This window comes from Pan paniscus, chromosome 20 (genome assembly GCF_029289425.2).
Source record: "Pan paniscus chromosome 20, NHGRI_mPanPan1-v2.0_pri, whole genome shotgun sequence".
Classification (NCBI taxonomy): domain Eukaryota; kingdom Metazoa; phylum Chordata; class Mammalia; order Primates; family Hominidae; genus Pan; species Pan paniscus.
Window position 1 is genome coordinate 45,705,285 of NC_073269.2, and position 19,409 is coordinate 45,724,693.

The 19,409-nt window shown below is 56.2% G+C and overlaps 1 protein-coding gene and 1 non-coding gene across 9 annotated transcripts; one reads left to right on the forward strand and one right to left on the reverse strand.

Moving 5' to 3' along the window:
* The first annotated feature begins 14 nt into the window (after positions 1–14).
* PLEKHG2 (pleckstrin homology and RhoGEF domain containing G2) lies at positions 15–15,612 on the forward strand. 8 transcript variants are annotated; one of them, XM_057300610.2, is made up of 20 exons: positions 15–3,591; positions 4,244–4,374; positions 5,345–5,436; positions 5,515–5,615; positions 6,418–6,484; positions 6,621–6,667; positions 6,920–7,070; positions 7,626–7,763; positions 7,976–8,176; positions 8,805–8,897; positions 8,988–9,074; positions 10,721–10,754; positions 10,846–10,947; positions 11,044–11,091; positions 11,170–11,208; positions 11,377–11,393; positions 12,209–12,382; positions 12,831–13,752; positions 13,832–14,981; positions 15,337–15,612. In XM_057300610.2, exons 2-20 carry the CDS (start codon positions 4,266–4,268, stop codon positions 15,476–15,478), a joined length of 3,714 nt encoding a protein of 1,237 aa, XP_057156593.2. In that variant the 5' UTR covers positions 15–3,591; positions 4,244–4,265; the 3' UTR covers positions 15,479–15,612. The 8 variants fall into 8 exon arrangements, with proteins under 8 accessions (XP_057156593.2, XP_008962890.2, XP_008962891.2 ...); XM_008964642.6 differs by having other exon boundaries at positions 5,165–5,436; positions 13,832–15,612; XM_008964643.6 differs by having other exon boundaries at positions 5,168–5,436; positions 13,832–15,612.
* On the reverse strand, positions 2,351–2,443 carry TRNAI-UAU (transfer RNA isoleucine (anticodon UAU)). Its single transcript is given in 2 exon segments — positions 2,351–2,386; positions 2,406–2,443. It is a non-coding gene; the product is annotated as a tRNA-Ile (tRNA).
* Positions 15,613–19,409: the final 3,797 nt, after the last annotated feature.

The window sequence follows — 19,409 nt, forward strand, 5'->3', positions numbered from 1 at the left end:
CGGGACTAGGGGTTCCGGGGGGGCTTCGACACCTTCTGGATGTTGGGGAAGCGGGTTTAGGGTCTCAAGAGGCTAGGATCTCAACATTTGGGAGTCACAGGTTGCATCCCCTAGCGCTTTAGACTCTAGACCCCTGGTGGCTCGGAGTTGCAGATTTCTGGCCACCCGGGACCCTGGAGCCCGGGAATTACCGGGTCTTGGCATTTCCGAACCTTGGAAGTCCGAGGCTTCGCACACCAACCAGGGTCGGCCCCGCGAGGCCAGGGCGTGTGGGTAGGGGCCGCGCGTCTAGGAGGGGCCCCGGGGGAGCCGCGTCTTCAGACCATACAAGGCCAGCGGCGTCGGGACCAACCCCGGGGCCCCGCGCCCGGAAGCCGCCCTGCGTCAGCGCCTGCGGCTCGGCCCTGCCGCCCAGCCTTCGCCCCCTGCGACCCCTCTTCTTTCTCCTTGCCCCGCACTCCTCCCTCCTCCCTCTCACTTCCCTCTTCTCTCCTTTCCCTACCCTCACCCTTCCTCCTCTTTTTCACTTCCTCCTCTGCACCCTTCTGCCCCGCCCTACACCCTTTGCCTTCTGTTCTTCTCTCCCCCTCCAATTTGTCCCCTCCCTCATTACTCCTCTCCCCCTACTTCCAGCCTCCCCATCCTGCCGTCTCTTACCCCCTTTCTCCTCCTTCCCGTCTCCCTTCTCTCCCTTTTTCCGTCCTTCCTTCCCTCTCCACCCTTTCCTTGCCCTCCCACTCCCCATTGTCCTCTTCCCCTCCTCCCCCTAGCCTTACTCCTTCTCCTCTTCTCTCTCCCTCTGCAGCCCCTTTCCCTCCTCTCCCTTCTCTCTACCCTCCTCAAGCCTCCCTCCTGCTCTCAGGCCTCCTTGGCCCACTCCGCTTGCTCACTGACCTTTGGTCTCCTCTTCCAGGAAACTGCTTCCCTTGTGGGAAAGGGCTCAGGCCCTAATAAGTAGAAGAGGATCAGGCGAGAGGGAGTCAGAACCCCTGAGATGCAAAGGCAGCAGAGGGGCAGAGACCAAGAGCAAGCAGTGAAGAGACATTTGCAGAAACAGTCTTGGAGACTGAAAGAACAACATCTCTGGTCCTTCCTTTAGCCAGATCTGATTCTCTGCCCCTTCCCCAAAAAATCCCTCATATAAGAAAACGGCACCTCTCACCATCTACCAGGGCTTAAGCCAGACACCCAGGAGTATCCCTTGACACCTTGTTCTCAAATCCACACCCCAGTCCAACAGCAATCCTGTCTGATCCACCTGCAAAATAGATCCACTATCCACCTGCCCCCACCATGACCCCCACCCTGGTCCTAGCCAACATCGTCTGCCATTTGCATCTTCGTAGCAGCCCCAGCCCCAGTCTCTGCTCTAGCCCCTGCCTTCAGTCTCTCCTTTCCCCACTCCCCCACGAGACAACCAAAGGAAGCCTGTTATGAGACCTGAGTCAGGTCACATAAAAGTCAAAGTCCGAAGTCCTCCCCACAGCCCACACAGTCTGGCACCGATCGCTTACCCTCCCCCTTGGCCACTCTGCTCCAGTCACACTGGCCTCCTAGCTGCTCTACCAAGTCTGGTCTGCTTCATCCATAGGAGCTTTGCACTAGCTGTTCCCTCTGCCTGAACACTCCCCTGGTGTCCCCATGGCTCACTCCCCTCCTTCAGGTCTCTGCTCAAAAGTTGCCTTCTCTGTGAGATCCTCCCTGACCACTGCTGTTGCAATCCACACCCCACCTCCAACTACCCCATCCTCCCTACCTTACTCGACTTTTTCCATGACATTTATCATCACCACCTAACATTAAAATGTACTTAATTCTTACGTTGACAGCAATCTGCCTCCCCACTAGAATGTCGCGTCCTCAGGGGCAGGAACTACTTGTTCACTGCTGTATTACACACAGCTAAAGGAAGCCAGGCATAGTGAATGTTCAATATTTATTGAAAAAACAAGTCGACTCGAAAACATAGTTTTCCTTTTCAACAGAGGTCGAAAACTCCAAGACAGATAGCTATGTTCATCTGTAAAGGAGGCATTAAAAAGACAGAAATACGGAGGAGGCAGAGTCATATACAGTTTGCCGAGGACCCACATCTCTACAGAAGTCAAACTATTTGCACACAATTCCATGCCCAGAGCATCTAATAAGAGACGATACCCCCACCTGGTGGCTGGGACGGAAACGGCACTTTCCTACAATACAGAACACCCAAAGGACCGTCGCCAAAGCCCTAGGAGTCTTTTGAGCCCAATAATTCAAAAGATAGAAACGTTCATTCATCTAAGTGATGTAGATGTTTTGGTTGGTTTATTAGATGTATAAGTTTATAAAAACTGATGGGGAAAAAAAGTGCTCCAGGTGAGGATCGAACTCACAACCTCGGCATTGCTCCGCTCGCACTGTCATATAAGTACCGCGCGCTAACCGATTGCGCCACTGGAGCTCCGGCCGCACCCCTGCGCCGGGGAATTCTTCAGTGGTTCATAGCCACGTGACCTCACCGGAGGGTCCCGCCTTGTGTTATATATGCAAATTAAAAATTTTGCATTGACCAATAGGAGACAGGCATTGCCAGTTCCGGATTCTCACGCCTCGCGGCCCTTGCTGTAAAAGGGAAAAGTCCGCGAGGCGTTTGGAATGTAGGGGTGTCGCCTACCAGAAGGACACGCCTCCTCATGAATATTCAAAACAAGGGGTGGGGTCTTAACCCTTCGCTGGCGGGTCGGCCGGAAGGCAGCCCCTCCCCCCCCGCAGGCGGGAACAGGATGTGAGCCCCGGCGACAGCGGGGGAGGGGAAGCCCCGGGCGACCGCCCCCCGCCTCACAGCTGGGATCGGACTCTCCCGCCCCAGATGTGGCGCCGCCGCCGTCACACGAGCCCCGTGACACCCAGCCGGGAGCCCGAGGGGTCCAGAGGCTCGGACCCGGGCGTCCGGAATTTCTGCACCGCATCCTGAGACCCCGAGGTCCAGACCCCGGCGCCCAGGCTGGAGGACTTGAGCCATCCAGGTGCGCAGCGCCCCCTCCTGGAGCAGCCGGGAGCCCGGACGTCACCCCGCGGGACCCTGGAGGCCGAGCGCCCCGTATCCCCGTTTCAAGAACTCAGGATCCAGGACCGCAGACTCCCTCCAGGGCTCCGATCCCAAGACCCCGCGTTGGAGGAACTTGAGATCCGGACTTCTAAGCGCCCCAACCAGTTTCGGGCTGCAGCGGCCATCGCTTCAAGGGGACCCAGGACTTTGGGACCCCCCTGTGCTCCCACCTGGAGGGAGTTTCATTCCTGCCCGTAGAATTAGGGGAACTCAGAAATCCATCCCCCACCCCACGGCCCTACCTAGAAGACTTAGGAATGTGGGTCCCCAGCGCCGCCATCTGAGACTCCAGAGTCGAGGCTCCTAGCATCCCCCACGTAGAACACTGAGAAATTCCGACTGCGGGACCCCAGTCTCCGAGAGACCCCAGATTCTATTCCTGGAGCCTGAGAGCCCGAAGTTCACGCCCCTGAGTCTGGGCTCCGCACCTCCCTGGGGACCGCGTCGGGGTCGCGCAGGAGCCGGGCTGCCTCGAGCCGGGGCTGGAGGCTCCCCGGGAGGTGAGGGGGGAGGCGAGGGGCCCAGGCGGACTGGGGGAGGGGGCGGCGCCACTGCTGAACAATGAGGGGGCGTGCCGGCGGGGGGCGAGCCGAGGCGCCGGCGGGAGTTGGGGGCTGGAGGAGTGTGGGAAGGCGCTGGGGAGGCTGTGGCTGTGGGGACGGCGATCGGGGTTCGGAGAGACCGGCTGGAGGGGGTGCGAGGGCTCGGGGCCAGCGCCCCAGCGCGCAGCCCTCGGCGGGGGAGGGAGCCGTCTGCAGGACCCTGGCATCCGGTCCCCCAGCCTCCGCCCTCCCCTGGGACCCCGCGGCCTCCCGCCCACGGCTTTTCCCAGCCCTGCCCCTCGCCCTCCGCTCCAGCCGGAGCCCAAACGTTCCCAGGATCCCTAAGCCTCCGGCCCCAGAAAAACGGGACTCGCAGCTTCTGCGCCTCCTGCTCCGCTCACTCTTCTTTGTCTCAGCCTTTCCATCTTTTTCGCCAGGTTCTCTCTCCTTGTCCCCTTCTTTCTGTCACTTTGTGCCTCCCCCATTAGTTACTCCCAGGGGCCCCTCCCTGGATTTACACCACGCTCCTAATTCCCAGCCCCCATCTGTGAGTCTGGGCGGCGGAGAGGCCCATGGGGTCCTGATATCCAAGAAGGGGCTCTTTCTGCAGGACTCTGCTGGGCCGCTCAGCCATGCCTGAGGGAGCCCAAGGACTGAGCCTCTCCAAACCTAGCCCAAGCCTCGGGTGTGGCCGAAGAGGTGAAGTGTGTGACTGTGGCACCGTGTGTGAGACTCGGACAGGTGAGCCTAGAGGCAGGGGCGGAGCCTGTGGGGCTTTTATTCCTTGGCAATGCTGTCAAGGCAGGGTGATGGAGACAACCCCAGGCCAACTCGCACAAAGCTCCGAGTCTGGTGGGGAAGGCGGGCCCATCCCCAGGCAATGACAGGCCAGAGGGGGCAGCGCTGGGCAGAGTGGTCAGGGCTGTGATCGTGGATCCTCTGAGCTCAGAAGGTCAGGGGAAGTTTCCTGGAGGTGGGAACATCTCAACTGGGAAGTGGAAGATTAGGGGGAAGGAGTTGCACAAAGACAAGGAAGAGTATTTTACATGCAAGGAACAGCATGTGCAAAGGCCCAGCGGTGAGAAAAGGCTGCATGTAAGTGACTGAAAGAAGTTGAGTGTCACTGGCATCCAGAGTGTAAGAAGAGGGGTGGCCGTGGGAAGAGAACTGGCTAGAGGGATCTGTGTTGGCCACATTGCCCAGTGCCCTGTGGATCTGAGGAGTTAGGACTTTATCCCCAGGGGCATGAAGGGGTTACACTCACAGGAGTAATACAGTCAGATAGACAAATTAATAAATGTCTACCTAGCTGATTCATGGAGGTGGATTAGAGAAATGGAGGCCAGAAGTCCAGAGAGGACCCTGATGGGAGAGGATGGGACTGGACCAAGACAGGGCAGTGGGGAGAGGAGGAAGGAGCCTGTGGGAAAGCTGTTGGACAGGTGTGGGTGAGGGTGTGGGCTGAACGCATGAAAGGCTGTGGAAGTCCGTGCATGGGGAGATTTCTCTGACCTCCTGTTCCACACCCCAGCAGCTCCTGCAGCCCCCACCATGGCCTCCCCCCGAGGTTCTGGGAGCTCCACATCCCTGAGCACAGTGGGCTCTGAGGGGGATCCAGCCCCTGGGCCCACTCCAGCCTGCTCAGCCTCCAGGCCAGAGCCCCTTCCAGGGCCCCCCATCCGCCTACATCTCTCTCCGGTGGGGATCCCAGGTTCAGCCAGACCCTCAAGGCTGGAGCGTGTGGCCCGGGAGATCGTGGAGACAGAACGGGCCTATGTCAGGGACCTCCGCAGCATCGTGGAGGTAAGGCGGGCAGACACCCGAGGGCAGTGGGTACCCAGGCCAGCCCCTTGGCCCCCATAACCCCAGTCATCCCAACAGGACTATCTGGGCCCTCTGCTGGACGGCGGGGTCCTGGGGCTGAGCGTGGAGCAGGTGGGCACGCTGTTTGCCAACATTGAGGACATCTACGAGTTCAGCAGGTCAGGGGCAGGGGGGACAGGCAGGGGGCATTGATTGGTTGGAGGGTCTATTTCCTAATCCAAACCTCGGAGCTTCATAGTGTCTTGCCCAGGCTGGTACGTGGGGTTGTGACATTGGGCAAGGATCAGGGATCACGACTGGGACTGAGGACCCAGAGTGAGGGAGGGGCATAGGGGATGGGAGTCAGAGGACCTGGATGAAGCCCAAACACTGGGACAGGGTCCCGGCATCAGGACGAGTCCTTGGGGCTGTGTCAGGTCTGGGCTCACGATGAATCCAAGAATCATGGGGCCTGAAGGCCGAGACAGCGTGAGCATGCAAGTGACCCCCTAAGCCTGATTTGCCTGGGACTTTTCCAGTTTTAGCACTGAAAGCCCTCGTCCTAGGAAACTGCTCAGTCCCGGACAAACCAGGATGGTTGGTCACTGTGGTAAGGAGGACTCTGGGGTCCAAGGATCATGACATTTCCAAGTACCTTGACGAGGTCTTGGGATTACAGCAGGAACTTAAGATCATCCTAGCTCTTTGGGTCATGACATGACACCCCTAGGCTCATGCCAGCAGTTGCACAAGTTCAAGCTGAGGAATGAGAAGCTGTCCAGGGACAAAGTCTAAGCAGGTTACCATGCCCCGTGTAGCCCTCAGAGGACCCTTCCTCCGGACATGACATCCCCTTAGGAGATGCTGGCAGTCAGCAAGCCCCCAGCCCCAGCAGACCATTGGGGCCTCAGCCTCCTGGAGGCCTCCCATGGAGGGGTTTGTGGAGGCAGGCGGTTCCTCACCCTCCCCTCTCCCCTGTAGCGAGCTCCTGGAGGACTTGGAGAACAGCAGCAGTGCCGGGGGTATTGCCGAGTGCTTCGTGCAGAGGGTGAGTGGAGGGGTGGGGGGCTCTCGGTCCTGGATGGGGCCTTTGTAGATGGGGGAGAGCAGGCTTGGGCTAGGCTGGAAGGGGGGTCGTGGGAAGCCAGGACCTGGGGTCTCCCTGACTCCCATGTCACCCACAGAGCGAGGATTTTGACATCTACACATTGTACTGCATGAACTACCCGAGGTGAGGGGCAGGAGCCCCTGCCGGGCCTCAGGCCGTGCCCACAAGCTGATGTGCCAGTCACCCGTCACCCTCCCTCTACCCCCGACCCATCCAGCACCGACCCCTGCCAGGCTGTGACAGTAACTGACCTCTCCCTCACTGCCCCACCCCCTGTCAGACCCTGACCCTTCCCAAACCCTGGCCCCTCCCTAACCCCTCTTGACCCCGCCCACTGGAACTGACAATCCCCACTGACCTGTGCTGTGCCCCCAGCTCCCTGGCCCTGCTCCGGGAGCTGTCGTTGTCTCCGCCAGCAGCCCTGTGGCTGCAGGAGCGCCAGGCCCAGCTTTGCCACTCGCTGCCCCTGCAGAGCTTCCTGCTGAAACCTGTCCAGCGCATCCTCAAGTACCATCTGCTGCTGCAGGTCAGCTGGGGCCCCTGGAGCCAGGCTGGGGAGGGGGAGGTCCTGTCCCTTGACCACCTGTTGGTTCATCTGGAGGATTGGACCCCCCACGAGTTGGGCGAGGCCTCCCAAAGTGCTGGGATTACAGGCGTGAGCCACCGCACACAGCCCTCGCTTTTTTTTTTCCCTTTGAGGTGGAGTTTCACTCTTGTCGACGAGGCTGGAGTACAGTGGTGCGATCTTGGCTCACTGCAACCTCCACCTCCTGGGTTCAAGTGATTCTCCTGGCTCAGCCTCCTGAGTAGCTAGGATTACAGGCGCACACCACCATGCCCAGCTAATTTTTGTATTTTTAATAGGGACGGGGTTTCACTATGTTGGCCGGGCTAGTCTCGAACTCCTGGCCTCAGGTGATTTGCACACCTCAGCCTCCCAAAGTGCTGGGATTACAGACATGAGCCACTGCGCCTGACCTCTGCTCCTATCTTTATATTTCTCCATCTCCTGTTATTCTCATTCTCTTTCTCCTTCTCTGTTTCTCTCCCCATCCCTGCGTGCCTGGTGGCTGCCTGACAGGAACTAGGGAAGCACTGGGCGGAGGGCCCAGGCACTGGGGGCCGCGAGATGGTGGAGGAAGCTATTGTGTCCATGACAGCAGTTGCCTGGTACATCAACGACATGAAGCGCAAGCAGGAGCATGCAGCGCGCCTCCAGGTGGCCCCAGGGTGGGCTGGGGCTTGCTGGATGAGGGAGTGAGCGAGGGGGCCTTGGGGCGGGTGGGGGGAAATCAGTGCCTCAGAGGTAGCCTTGGAGGGTTGGCTGGGACAGCATGGCCCTGTTGCTAACCCCCTGTTTTGGTGTGTATGTGTGTGCCACCTACCCATGCTTGTCTCTGCGCCCCGGCGCACCTGGCGGGGTCCCGGCAGGAAGTGCAGCGGCGGCTGGGTGGCTGGACCGGACCAGAGCTCAGTGCTTTTGGGGAGCTGGTGTTGGAGGGCGCGTTCCGAGGAGGCGGAGGGGGTGGCCCCCGGCTACGAGGGGGTGAGCGGCTGCTCTTCCTGTTCTCTCGGATGCTGCTGGTGGCCAAGCGCAGGGGGCTGGAGTACACCTACAAAGGCCACATCTTCGTGAGTTTGGGGATGGGGTGGGGCTAGAATACTACCTACAAAGTATATCCCATATACCTGTATCTGTGTGCCCAACAGTGTGGGCCAGGGGACCCTGCCACATTTTCTTGAGTTAGAGAATGGAGGCCAAGGGAAGCTTTCTTTCTAGTGTATAGAATGAGAGCTGCCCCACTTAAGAAAAAAAGGGAGAAGGCTGGGCGTGGTGGCTCATTCCTGTAATCCGAGCACTTTGGGAGGTCAAGGCGGGCGGATCACTTGAGGTCAGGAGTTCGAGACCAGCCTAGCCAACGTGGTGAAACCCCGTCTCTACTAAAAATACAAAAATTAGCTGGACATGGTGGCGAGTGCCTGTAATCCCAGCTACTGGGGAGGCTGAGGCAGGAGAATTACTTGAACCCAGGAGGCGGAGGTTGCAATAAGCCAAGATCGTGCCACTGCACTCCAGCCTGGGTGACAGAGCAAGACTCTGTCTCAAAAAAAAAAAAGGGAGAGGAAACCCACCATACAGCCTTATGGGATGCATCTTCCTAGGGAGGAGGACCCAGATACACCTCCAAGGGTGTCTCCGTACAAGGGGCATCACTGAGCCCAAGGACTCTGAGCTTGCTGCCCCTCTCTTTCCTTCCAGTGCTGCAACCTGAGCGTGAGCGAGAGTCCCCGAGACCCTCTAGGGTTCAAGGTGTCTGATCTGACCATTCCCAAGCACAGACACCTGCTCCAGGTGAGCATGTAGTGGGATCAGGCTGGCAGGGATCCCCCAGCCTCGAGACCTCACACCTGGCCCCCTGACTCTACTCCAACCCAATCCTAGGCCAAGAACCAAGAAGAGAAGAGGCTGTGGATTCACTGTCTCCAGCGCCTCTTCTTTGAGAACCACCCTGCCTCCATCCCTGCCAAGGTACAGCTCCTGCCGCAGCCGGGGGCCCTCTGAGTGCTGGAGACACCCTCCCCCAATAGTACTAAGAGACGCCCCTGCCCAATGCCACAGCAGTCTGTTATAATGTGATTGCTAAAAGTGCAGAATTCCGCTACTTGGGTTTGAATCTTAGCTCTACCATGTCCCTGCTTTGTGACCTTGGGCAAGTAACTTAACCTCTCTGAGCCTTAACTTCCTCACCTAGAGGAATGATAGCACCTTCATCCTAGAGGAATGAAAGCGCCTTCATCCTAGGGTTGTGGTGATGATTAATGGTCACCAGCCACGTCATGGGCTTGACCAATAGAAGCACCCATCAGCTGGCTGTGGTGGCTCATGCCTATAATCCCAGCACTTCGAGGGGGTGATGTGGGAGGATCATTTAAGCCCAGGAGTTCGATACCAGCTTGGGCAACATAGTGAGACCCTGTCTCTAAAAAACATTTTTTAATTAGCTGGGGCTGGCCAGGCATGGTGGCTCACACCTGTAATCCCAACACTTTGGGAGACCAAGGTGGGCGGATCACCTGAGGTCAGGAGTTCAAGAGCAGCCTGACCGACATGGAGAAACCCCATCTCTACTAAAAAATACAAAATTAGGCCGGGCGCGGTGGCTCATGCCTGTAATCCCAGCACTTTGGGAGGCCGAGGCGGGCAGATCACGAGGTCAGGAGATCGAGACCATCCTGGCTAACATGGTGAAACCCCGTCTCTACCAAAAATACAAAAAATTAGCCAGGCGTGGTGGCAGGTGCCTGTAGTCCCAGCTACTCGGGAGACTGAGGCAGGAGAATGGCGTGAACCCAGGAGGCAGAGCTTGCAGTGAGCCTAGGTTGCATCACTGCGCTCTCCAGACTGGGCAACAGAGTGAGCCTCTGTCTCAAAAAAAAAAAAAAAAAAAAGAAATTAGCTGGGCATGGTGGCGCATGCCTGTAATCCCAGCTACTAGGGAGGCTGAGGCAGGAGAATCACTTGTACCTGGGAGGCGGAAGTTGCGGTGAGCCGAGATCATGCCATTGCACTCCAGCCTGGGCAAGAAGAGCGAAACTCCGTCTCAAAAAAATAAAAATAAAATAGCTGGGCTGGACGTGGTGGTTCACGCCTGTAATCCCAGCACTTCGGGAGGCCAAGGCGGGTGGATCACCTGAGGTTAGGAGTTCGAGACCAGCCTGGTCAACATGGTGAAACCCCGTCTCTACTAAAAACACAAAAATTACCGGGTGTGGTAGCGGGCACCTGTAATCCCAGCAACTCAAGAGGCTGAGGCAGGAGAATCGCTTGAACCCAGGAGGCAGAGGGTGCAGTGAGCCGAAATCGCACCTTTGCACTCCAACCTCGGCAACAAGAGCAAAATCTCCGTCTCAAAAAAAAAAAAAAATTAGCTGGATGTGATGGTGCACATATGAAATCCCAGCTACTCAGGAGGGTGAGGTGGGAAGATCGCTTGATCCCAGAAGTAGAGGCTGGAGTGAGCTATGATTGCACCACTGTACTCCAACCTGGCGTATAGAGCAAGATCTAAAAACAAAAACAGCACCCATTAATGGGCATGACTACGGTGCTTAAAGCATCCTCCCTGTGGTACTCCAAGATCGACCCACCTCAGCCCTCATCCTCCTGTCTTTCAGGCAAAGCAAGTTCTCCTTGAAAACAGCCTGCATTGTGAGTTGGGGCCTTGGGCTGGGAGGGTGTGGAAGTAGACGAATTACTTCCAAGAAAAAGGTGGCTTTTAGCCCCAAAACTCTCCCCACAGGTGCCCCCAAAAGTAAGCCTGTCCTAGAGCCCCTGACACCCCCACTTGGGTCTCCTCGACCTCGAGATGCTAGAAGTTTTACCCCTGGGCGAAGGAACACAGGTAAAGGCAGTGGATCCCTGAGTCCCGGCCCTCAGCCCCACTTCCCTAGGACCCGGGAGCTGGGCTCACACAGGGCTCTGGCCCTCCCTCCCACAGCTCCATCTCCTGGGCCCTCTGTGATTCGCCGAGGCCGCAGGCAGTCTGGTGAGCACTCACCCCTAAGGGTGATCCAGGCATCGGGGTGGGAGCTGGACTCCTGACATCACTATGTCCTCCCCGCAGAGCCGGTGAAGGACCCTTATGTCATGTTCCCACAGAACGGTCAGTGACTGCCCCGGTTCAGCCTGGTCCATCCCTGTCTGTCGCCCGGCGGGATGTCTGGAGTGGGTTGGGGAGGGGTGGTTGCTTCAGCTCATCAGTTATGGGGGATCACTCTTTTTCCCTTACATCTCACTAATGCTTTTCTCTCTCTCATCTCTCCATCCTTAGCTAAGCCTGGATTCAAGGTAAGAGATATCTCGAGATAGGGTCTGGGCACCTTAACTTCTGGGTCTGATGGAGAAGGGAGCTTGAGTTCCAAAATCCTGGGTCTGAATGAGAGGGGGATTGGGGCCAGACAGAGTAGCTCATGCCTGTAATCTCAATATTTTGGGAGGTCAAGGCAGGAGGATTGCTTGAGCCCAGGAGTTTGAGACCAGTCTGGGCAACATGGCAAAACCTCATCTCTACAAAAAGTACAAAAAAATTAGCCAGGCACACTAGTGCATGCCCATAGTCCCAGCTACTCAGGAGACTGAGGTGGGAGGATTGCTTGAGCCTGGGAGGCAGAGGTTGCAAAATGAGCTGGGACACGCCACTGCACTCCAGCATGGGTAACAGTGAGACCCTGTCTCAAATAAATATATAAAAATTTTAAGAGAAAAATAAAAAAATTTAAAAATTGAGCCAGGCACGGTGGCTCACCTGTAATCCCAGCACTTTGGGAGGCCGAGGTAGGTGGATCATCTGAGATCAGGAATTTGAGACCAGGCTGGCCAACAAGGAGAAACCCCGACTCTACTAAAAATACAAAAATTAGCTGGACATTGTGGCAGGCGCCTGTAATCCCAGCTACTCAGGAGGCTGAGGCAGGAGAATCGCTTGAACCCAGGAGGCGGAGATTGCAGTGAGCAGAGATGGCGCCATTGCACTGCATGCTGGGTGACAGAGCGAGACTCCATCTCAAAACAAACAAACGCAAAAGAAGGGGATTGGGACTTGGGGTCCTCTATGTGAGGGAGGAGTCTTGGCTCTTGCCTTCCATTGCTTTCCCTCCTCACAGCACGCTGGCAGCGAAGGGGAACTCTACCCTCCAGAATCTCAGCCACCAGTTTCAGGCTCTGCACCCCCTGAGGACCTGGAGGATGCTGGACCTCCAACACTGGACCCCTCTGGGACCTCAATCACTGAAGAAATCCTGGAACTGCTGAATCAGCGAGGCCTTCGAGATCCAGGGGTGAGCTGGCTGTCCCATCATGGTGTCCTTGGGCCTCTGGGTGTGGGCACACAGACCAGGGACCAGATAGGCCAGCCCATGCTGATACCTTTATTTTTTTTTTTATTTGAGATGGAGTCTTGCTCTGTTGCCCAGGCTGGAGTGCAGTGGTGCCATCTCAGCTCACTGCAAGCTCTGCCTCCCAGGTTCAAGCGATTCTCCTGCCTCAGCCTCCTGAGTAGCTGGGACTACAGGCACCCGCCAACACACCCGGCTAATTTTTTTTTTTTTTTTTTTTGTATTTTTAGTAGAGACAGGGTTTCACCATGTTGGCCAGGCTGGTCTCAAACTCCTAACCTCAAGTGATCCGCCCACTTCAGCCTCCCAAAGTGCTGGGATTACAGGCGTGAGCCACCACACCCAGCTACCATGCTGATATGTTTGGCTTGTTCTCCTGTGCCCACTATAGCCGTCCACCCATGACATTCCCAAGTTCCCCGGAGACTCCCAGGTGCCTGGCGACAGCGAAACCCTCACATTCCAAGCCCTGCCCAGCCGGGACTCTTCAGAAGAGGAGGAGGAGGAAGAGGAAGGGCTGGAGATGGATGAACGGGGGCCTTCCCCACTCCACGTCCTGGAAGGGCTCGAAAGTTCCATTGCAGCTGAAATGCCCAGCATTCCCTGCCTTACCAAAATTCCTGACGTGCCCAACCTTCCTGAAATTCCCAGCCGCTGTGAAATTCCCGAAGGTTCTCGCCTTCCTAGTCTCTCTGACATTTCCGATGTTTTTGAGATGCCCTGCCTTCCAGCCATACCTAGTGTCCCCAACACCCCCAGTCTTTCTAGCACTCCCACCCTCTCCTGTGACTCCTGGCTCCAAGGGCCTCTGCAGGAACCAGCTGAGGCTCCAGCCACCAGGAGAGAACTGTTTTCTGGAAGCAATCCTGGGAAACTGGGAGAGCCGCCTTCAGGAGGCAAGGCAGGGCCAGAGGAGGATGAAGAAGGGGTATCATTCACAGACTTCCAGCCCCAGGATGTCACCCAACATCAGGGATTCCCAGATGAGCTGGCATTCCGCTCTTGCTCAGAAATCCGGAGCGCCTGGCAGGCATTGGAACAGGGACAGCTGGCCCGGCCAGGCTTCCCAGAGCCACTGCTGATCCTGGAGGATTCGGATCTGGGTGGAGACAGCGGGAGCGGGAAGGCAGGAGCCCCGAGTTCAGAAAGGACGGCGTCCCGAGTGCGAGAGCTGGCCCGGCTTTACAGCGAGCGGATCCAGCAGATGCAGCGGGCGGAGACTCGGGCATCAGCCAATGCCCCGCGCCGCCGGCCTCGGGTTCTAGCCCAACCCCAGCCATCCCCCTGTCTGCCCCAGGAGCAGGCAGAGCCAGGTGAGGTCCGGGTACATGGTTGGCAGAGGTGGTCCCCGCTGGAGTAGTGGTCCTGACTCGATCCTCTTTTCACATTCAGGGCTCCTGCCTGCCTTTGGACACGTGCTGGTATGTGAGCTGGCCTTCCCACTGACATGTGCCCAGGAGTCTGTCCCCCTGGGTCCTGCTGCCTGGGTTCAAGCTGCCATACCTTTGTCGAAGCAGGGAGGCAGCCGGGATGGCCAGGGTCTACATGTTTCAAATTTGCCTAAGCAAGACCATCCGGGCATCCACATTTCAGCTGCTACCCTTTTGCCTGAGCAAGGAGGTTCCCGGCACGTCCAGGCTCCAGCCGCCACACCTTTGCCCAAGCAAGAAGGCCCCCTGCACCTCCAGGTGCCGGCTCTTACAACTTTCTCTGATCAAGGCCACCCAGAAATCCAAGTTCCAGCCACCACTCCTTTGCCTGAGCATAGAAGTCACGTGGTTATACCAGCTCCATCCACCGCCTTTTGTCCTGAGCAGGGACACTGTGCGGACATCCACGTTCCCACCACTCCAGCTTTGCCCAAGGAGATTTGTTCTGATTTCACAGTTTCAGTCACCACCCCTGTGCCCAAGCAAGAAGGTCACCTAGACAGCGAGAGCCCAACCAATATCCCACTGACAAAGCAAGGAGGTTCCAGGGATGTTCAGGGCCCAGACCCTGTCTGCAGTCAACCCATCCAGCCTTTGTCTTGGCATGGAAGCAGCCTGGATCCCCAGGGCCCAGGCGACACCCTACTGCCCTTGCCCTGTCACCTCCCAGACCTTCAGATTCCAGGTACCTCACCTTTGCCTGCACATGGAAGCCACCTGGACCATAGGATCCCAGCCAACGCCCCACTGTCTTTGTCCCAGGAGCTCCCAGACACTCAGGTTCCAGCTACCACACCTTTGCCCCTGCCACAAGTCCTCACAGACATCTGGGTCCAAGCCCTCCCAACTTCACCCAAGCAGGGAAGCCTCCCAGACATCCAGGGTCCAGCGGCTGCACCTCCACTTCCGGAGCCAAGCCTTACAGATACACAGGTCCAAAAACTCACACCTTCGTTGGAGCAGAAGAGCCTCATAGATGCCCATGTTCCAGCTGCCACACCTTTACCTGAGAGAGGAGGCTCTCTAGACATTCAGGGCCTCTCACCCACCCCAGTTCAGACCACCATGGTTTTGTCCAAACCAGGAGGCTCCTTAGCCTCTCACGTTGCCAGGTTGGAGTCTTCAGACTTGACGCCACCTCATAGTCCCCCACCTTCCAGCCGTCAGCTCCTGGGCCCCAGTGCAGCTGCCCTCTCCAGATACCTGGCAGCCTCATATATCAGCCAGAGCCTGGCTCGGCGGCAGGGGCCTGGGGGAGGGGCCCCCGCAGCCTCCCGGGGCTGCTGGTCCTCTGCTCCCACGTCACGGGCATCTTCGCCACCCCCCCAGCCCCAGCCACCACCTCCCCCAGCCAGGCGGCTCAGCTATGCCACGACGGTTAACATCCACGTGGGCGGGGGTGGGCGGCTGCAGCCAGCCAAGGCCCAGGTCCGGTTGAACCACCCTGCTCTCTTGGCCTCCACACAGGAATCTATGGGCCTTCGCAGGGCCCAGGGGGCTCCTGATGCCCCCTTCCACATGTGAGCCAGGACATGAGGCTTCCCTGAAGCAAGGATTTCAGCCAGATGCCATAGACCCTCAGAACTTGAGCTGGAAGTCCAGACACTGAACGCAGGCCTCAAAACTGCTGCGGCTTTCCAACTCCTGGTATCTGCATTGGCGAATGGCCCTTCTTGCCTTGATCCACAGGGATGGGGAAGGGAATGTCATTAATGTTTTGTTAATACTGATTCTTTCATGCAATGATGTGTATTTTCCCATTCTGGAGGCTGTGGGAGATGACAAGACAATGAATGGGAAGGTCTGACACAGAACAAATCAGCGGTTCTGAAAGCTTGGGGAATCTCAGACTCCTTTGAGAATTATTGGAAAATGGACCCACTATAACTTGGCATGTGATTTCAGCAGGTGTGTGAACTGCTTGATGCCCATCCAGGAAAGCCAAGTTAAGAAGCTTTGCTTCAAGTAGACACTAGAAATCCATTCCCTTGGCAATTTATACAGTTCACGTCTCCCACCATCCGCTCATCTCACCCACCCTGCCATCTCTCCACCTATCCATCTGGCTATTGCTCCATCTAGCTTTCCCGCTCCATCTACCCATCTTCCAATCCATCATCTCACGTATCTGCCTTGCTTATCCAACTGTCTGCCTTATTCACCCACCCATCCCTTTATCATTCTAACCCCATCTGGCATTCCATCCCTCCATTTATCCATCTTCCCACTTACCCATCTTCTCCATCCAGCACTCCATTCATCAGTCTGTCTCTCCCTCCATATTTCCATCTGTGTCCATTCATCCACTCATTTTGCCATCCATACATATTCACCCAGCCATCTCCCAATCCATCGACATACCCCATCCCTCCCTCACTGGACTCTTCGGGGTCTTAGTACTACGATACTTCAGAGACAATTCCATGCTGATACAGGGGAGATCAATTTTGGGGCTCTGGGATAAGTCTGTCCCACATCTGTCTGATTTCCCTTGGCATCCTTCCCGTCAGTTCCTCTTGAATATCCCAGTTCTTGTGCCCACTCACATACCTCAGATCCTTCACTCCTCCCCGCAGTTTGCAGCCTCTACAATTCATCCACATGCTCCCTCCCCCAGCAAAATAATTCAGGTCGTGGAGACAAAAGGCTTTTATGTTAGGTTCTGTCTGCCCCCTTGTTCCAGCAGTGGTATGCCCAGTGAGAGGCACAATTTAAGCGGTTTCTTTGGTGATGGTATTAGCTACTTTCATCAAATACTTAGCCTCTTGTGCTTTAGCACATTATTTATGTAAGCTCCCCTAGGATTCTCTGAAGCACCCTGGTGTCCTGGCTGTGAATTCAAGTCCCATCTTTACTTATTTGGTGTGGGTCCTCCCTCTGAGCCGGTTTTCTCATCTACAAAATGAAGACAACAGTACTTCCCTCCTGGGATCATTGAAAGATTTAGGGAGCATATCCTTCCACTTCTCAAACATATTTGAACCTCTGACTTGCTTAGGAGCATCATTCAAATCACAGATCCCCCAGTATCTAGTCCCAACCTATTGAATCAGGATCCCCAGGGAAGGAGGAGCTTGGGAATCTGATTTTTTTTTTTTTTTTTTTTTTAAGATAAAGTCTCACTCTGTCACCCAGGCTTGAGTGCAGTGGCAAAATCTTGGCTCATTGCAACCTCCACCTCCTGGGTTCAAGCAATTCTCATGCCTCAGCTTCCCGACATAGCTGGGATTATAGGCGTGCACCACCATGCCCAGCTAATTTTTCGTTGTTGTTGTTGTTGTTTTGTTTTTGAGACAGAGTCTCGCTCTGTTGCCCAGGCTGGAGTACAGTGGCACGATCTTGGCTCACTGCAAGCTTCGCTTCCCGGGTTCACGCCGTTCTCCTGCCTCAGCCTCCCGAGTAGCTGGGACCACAGGTGCCCGCCACCACGCCCGGCTAATTTTTTTGGTATTTTTAGTAGAGACGGGGTTTCACCATGTTAGCCAGGATGGTCTCGATCTCCTGACCTCGTGATCCTCCCGCCTCGGCCTCCCAAAGTGCTGGCATTACAGGCGTGAGCCATCATTCCTGGCTGGGAATCCGAATTTTTTTTTTTTTTAGACGGAGTTTCGCTCTTGTTGCCCAGGCTGGAGTTCAACAGCGCGATCTTGGCTCACGGCAACCTCTGCCTCCCAGGTTCAAGTGATTCTCCTGCCTCTAGCTGGGATTGCAGGCGCCCACGACCACGCCCAGCTAATTTTTGTATTTTGTAGTAGAGACGGGATTTCGCCATAGTGGTCTTGAACTCCTGACCTCAGGTGATCCGCCCACCTCGGCCTCCCAAAGTGTTGGGTTTACAGGCGTGAGCTACCATACCCTGCCCAGGAATCTGAATTTTTAGCAATCAGTTAACAGCAAATAAGCTGAGATTTCCTGGGTACTAAGCACATACTATGAGCATTACAGCTGCTTTATATAAGCTCGTTCAGTGTCCTCATTACATTCCTAATATGCAAGTGAGCATGTTTTTTAATCCTCAGTCTAGAGGTGAGGAAACTGAGGCAGGCACAGAGAGGCTAAGGGATTTGCCTAGTCGCACAGCTAGGAAGGTGCAGCACTGAGACTCGAATCCACACAGCTTGGCTTAAGTCTACCATTAAATTTGCCTGTCCTGGCCAGGTGCGGTGGCTCACGCCTGTAATCCCAACACTTTGTGAGGCCAAGGCAGGTGGATCACTTGAGGTGAGGAGTTCGAGACCACACCAGCCTGGTCAACATGGTGAAATCCCGTCTTTACTAAAAATACAAAAAATTAGCTGGGCGTGGTCGTGGGTGCCGGTAATCCTAGCTACTCAGGAGGCTGAGGCAGGAGAATCACTTGAACCTGGGAGGTGGAGGTTGCAGTGAACCGAGATTGTGCCACTAGACTCCAGCCTGGGAGATGAGCAAAACTCTGTCTCAAAAAAATAAAATGAAATACATAAATAAATGTGCCTATCCTGTGCCAGGTGCTGTTCTTGCCAGTGGGGATACATGAGAGAACACTGCCTTGCCCGCATGAGGCTTGTGGCCTGGTACTGTGCACATCTCAGGGGATTCTGATAATTAGCTGAGCACAGTTGCCAGCGCAGGGCCTGGCTCAATAAATATTAGCTGCTGGCTTCTGCTCACTTACCGTTGATTGACTGGCTACTGTACACCAGGGCCGAGGCTGTGTCCCGGGGGCCCCGTGGCGACGGAGGTGAACTCCTCAGCCTGGAGTGATCCACTCCACTGGAGCCTCCCCAAGGTCAGGACCGCGGCCGACGCTCCCCTCCTCCACCCCAGCTGCACATTCCCGGCTGAAGGAAAGTTCTCAGCCCGGCCCAGGCTCCCAGCGGCGTCGGAATTCCCGGTATTCGAGGAGGCAGGGAGGGAGAAGGGGCCTGTCTACTCCAAGGCCTGGATATGGGAAGGAGAGGCAAGCCCCTTTCCAGTCCAGATGTGTCCCAGCTGTGCCTCTGGGAAAGAGCCAGGAGCCTCAATAAGGGGGTCTCTGGACCCCCTGGGAAAACCATGGGCGCCAGGCTTGCCTCCACCCCTCCTCCTAGCATCTGTGAATTCCATTCCTCCCTCCCGCCCAACTCCTACTGCTGCTTCCCAGCCCCAGCTCCGTCGCCTCCTCAGGAATACCTTTCCTGCTGGCCTACCTTGGTTCTGAGCCCAGTCCTCCTCAGAGCTACAGCTAAATCAGGCTCCGAAAGGATAAGGATGGTGCCCGCTGTCCTCTCTGGGACATTTAGGTTAATGCCAGCTAAACCAGTTAACCGGAGTTAACTCTGGCTGCGATGCAAAACTTGGCGAGCTGCAAAACATTTTGCCACTAGGGTAGTTTTCTCATCCTGTGTCACCAACCTCACAGGGATGTGGCTACCTCCAACAACCACCTACCTGATGCTCCATGAACCCCACTCCTTTACTTTTTCTTTTTTTTTCTTTTTTTGAGGAGGAGTCTTGCTCGGTCGCCCAGAGCTGAAGTGCAGTGGCGCAATGTCGGCTCACTGCAACCTCTACCTCCTGGG

What these genes read in the sequence shown, in the direction of transcription:
- PLEKHG2 (XM_008964642.6), top strand. Translation starts at nt 4,266, where the DNA reads ATGCCTGAGGGAGCCCAAGGACTGAGCCTCTCCAAACCTAGCCCAAGC. An exon ending in CCGAGTGCTTCGTGCAGAGG is followed by an intron (nt 6,485 to 6,620) that starts GTGAGTGGAGGG and finishes TGTCACCCACAG; the next exon opens with AGCGAGGATTTTGACATCTA. An exon ending in CTGCCTCCATCCCTGCCAAG is followed by an intron (nt 9,075 to 10,720) that starts GTACAGCTCCTG and finishes CCTGTCTTTCAG; the next exon opens with GCAAAGCAAGTTCTCCTTGA.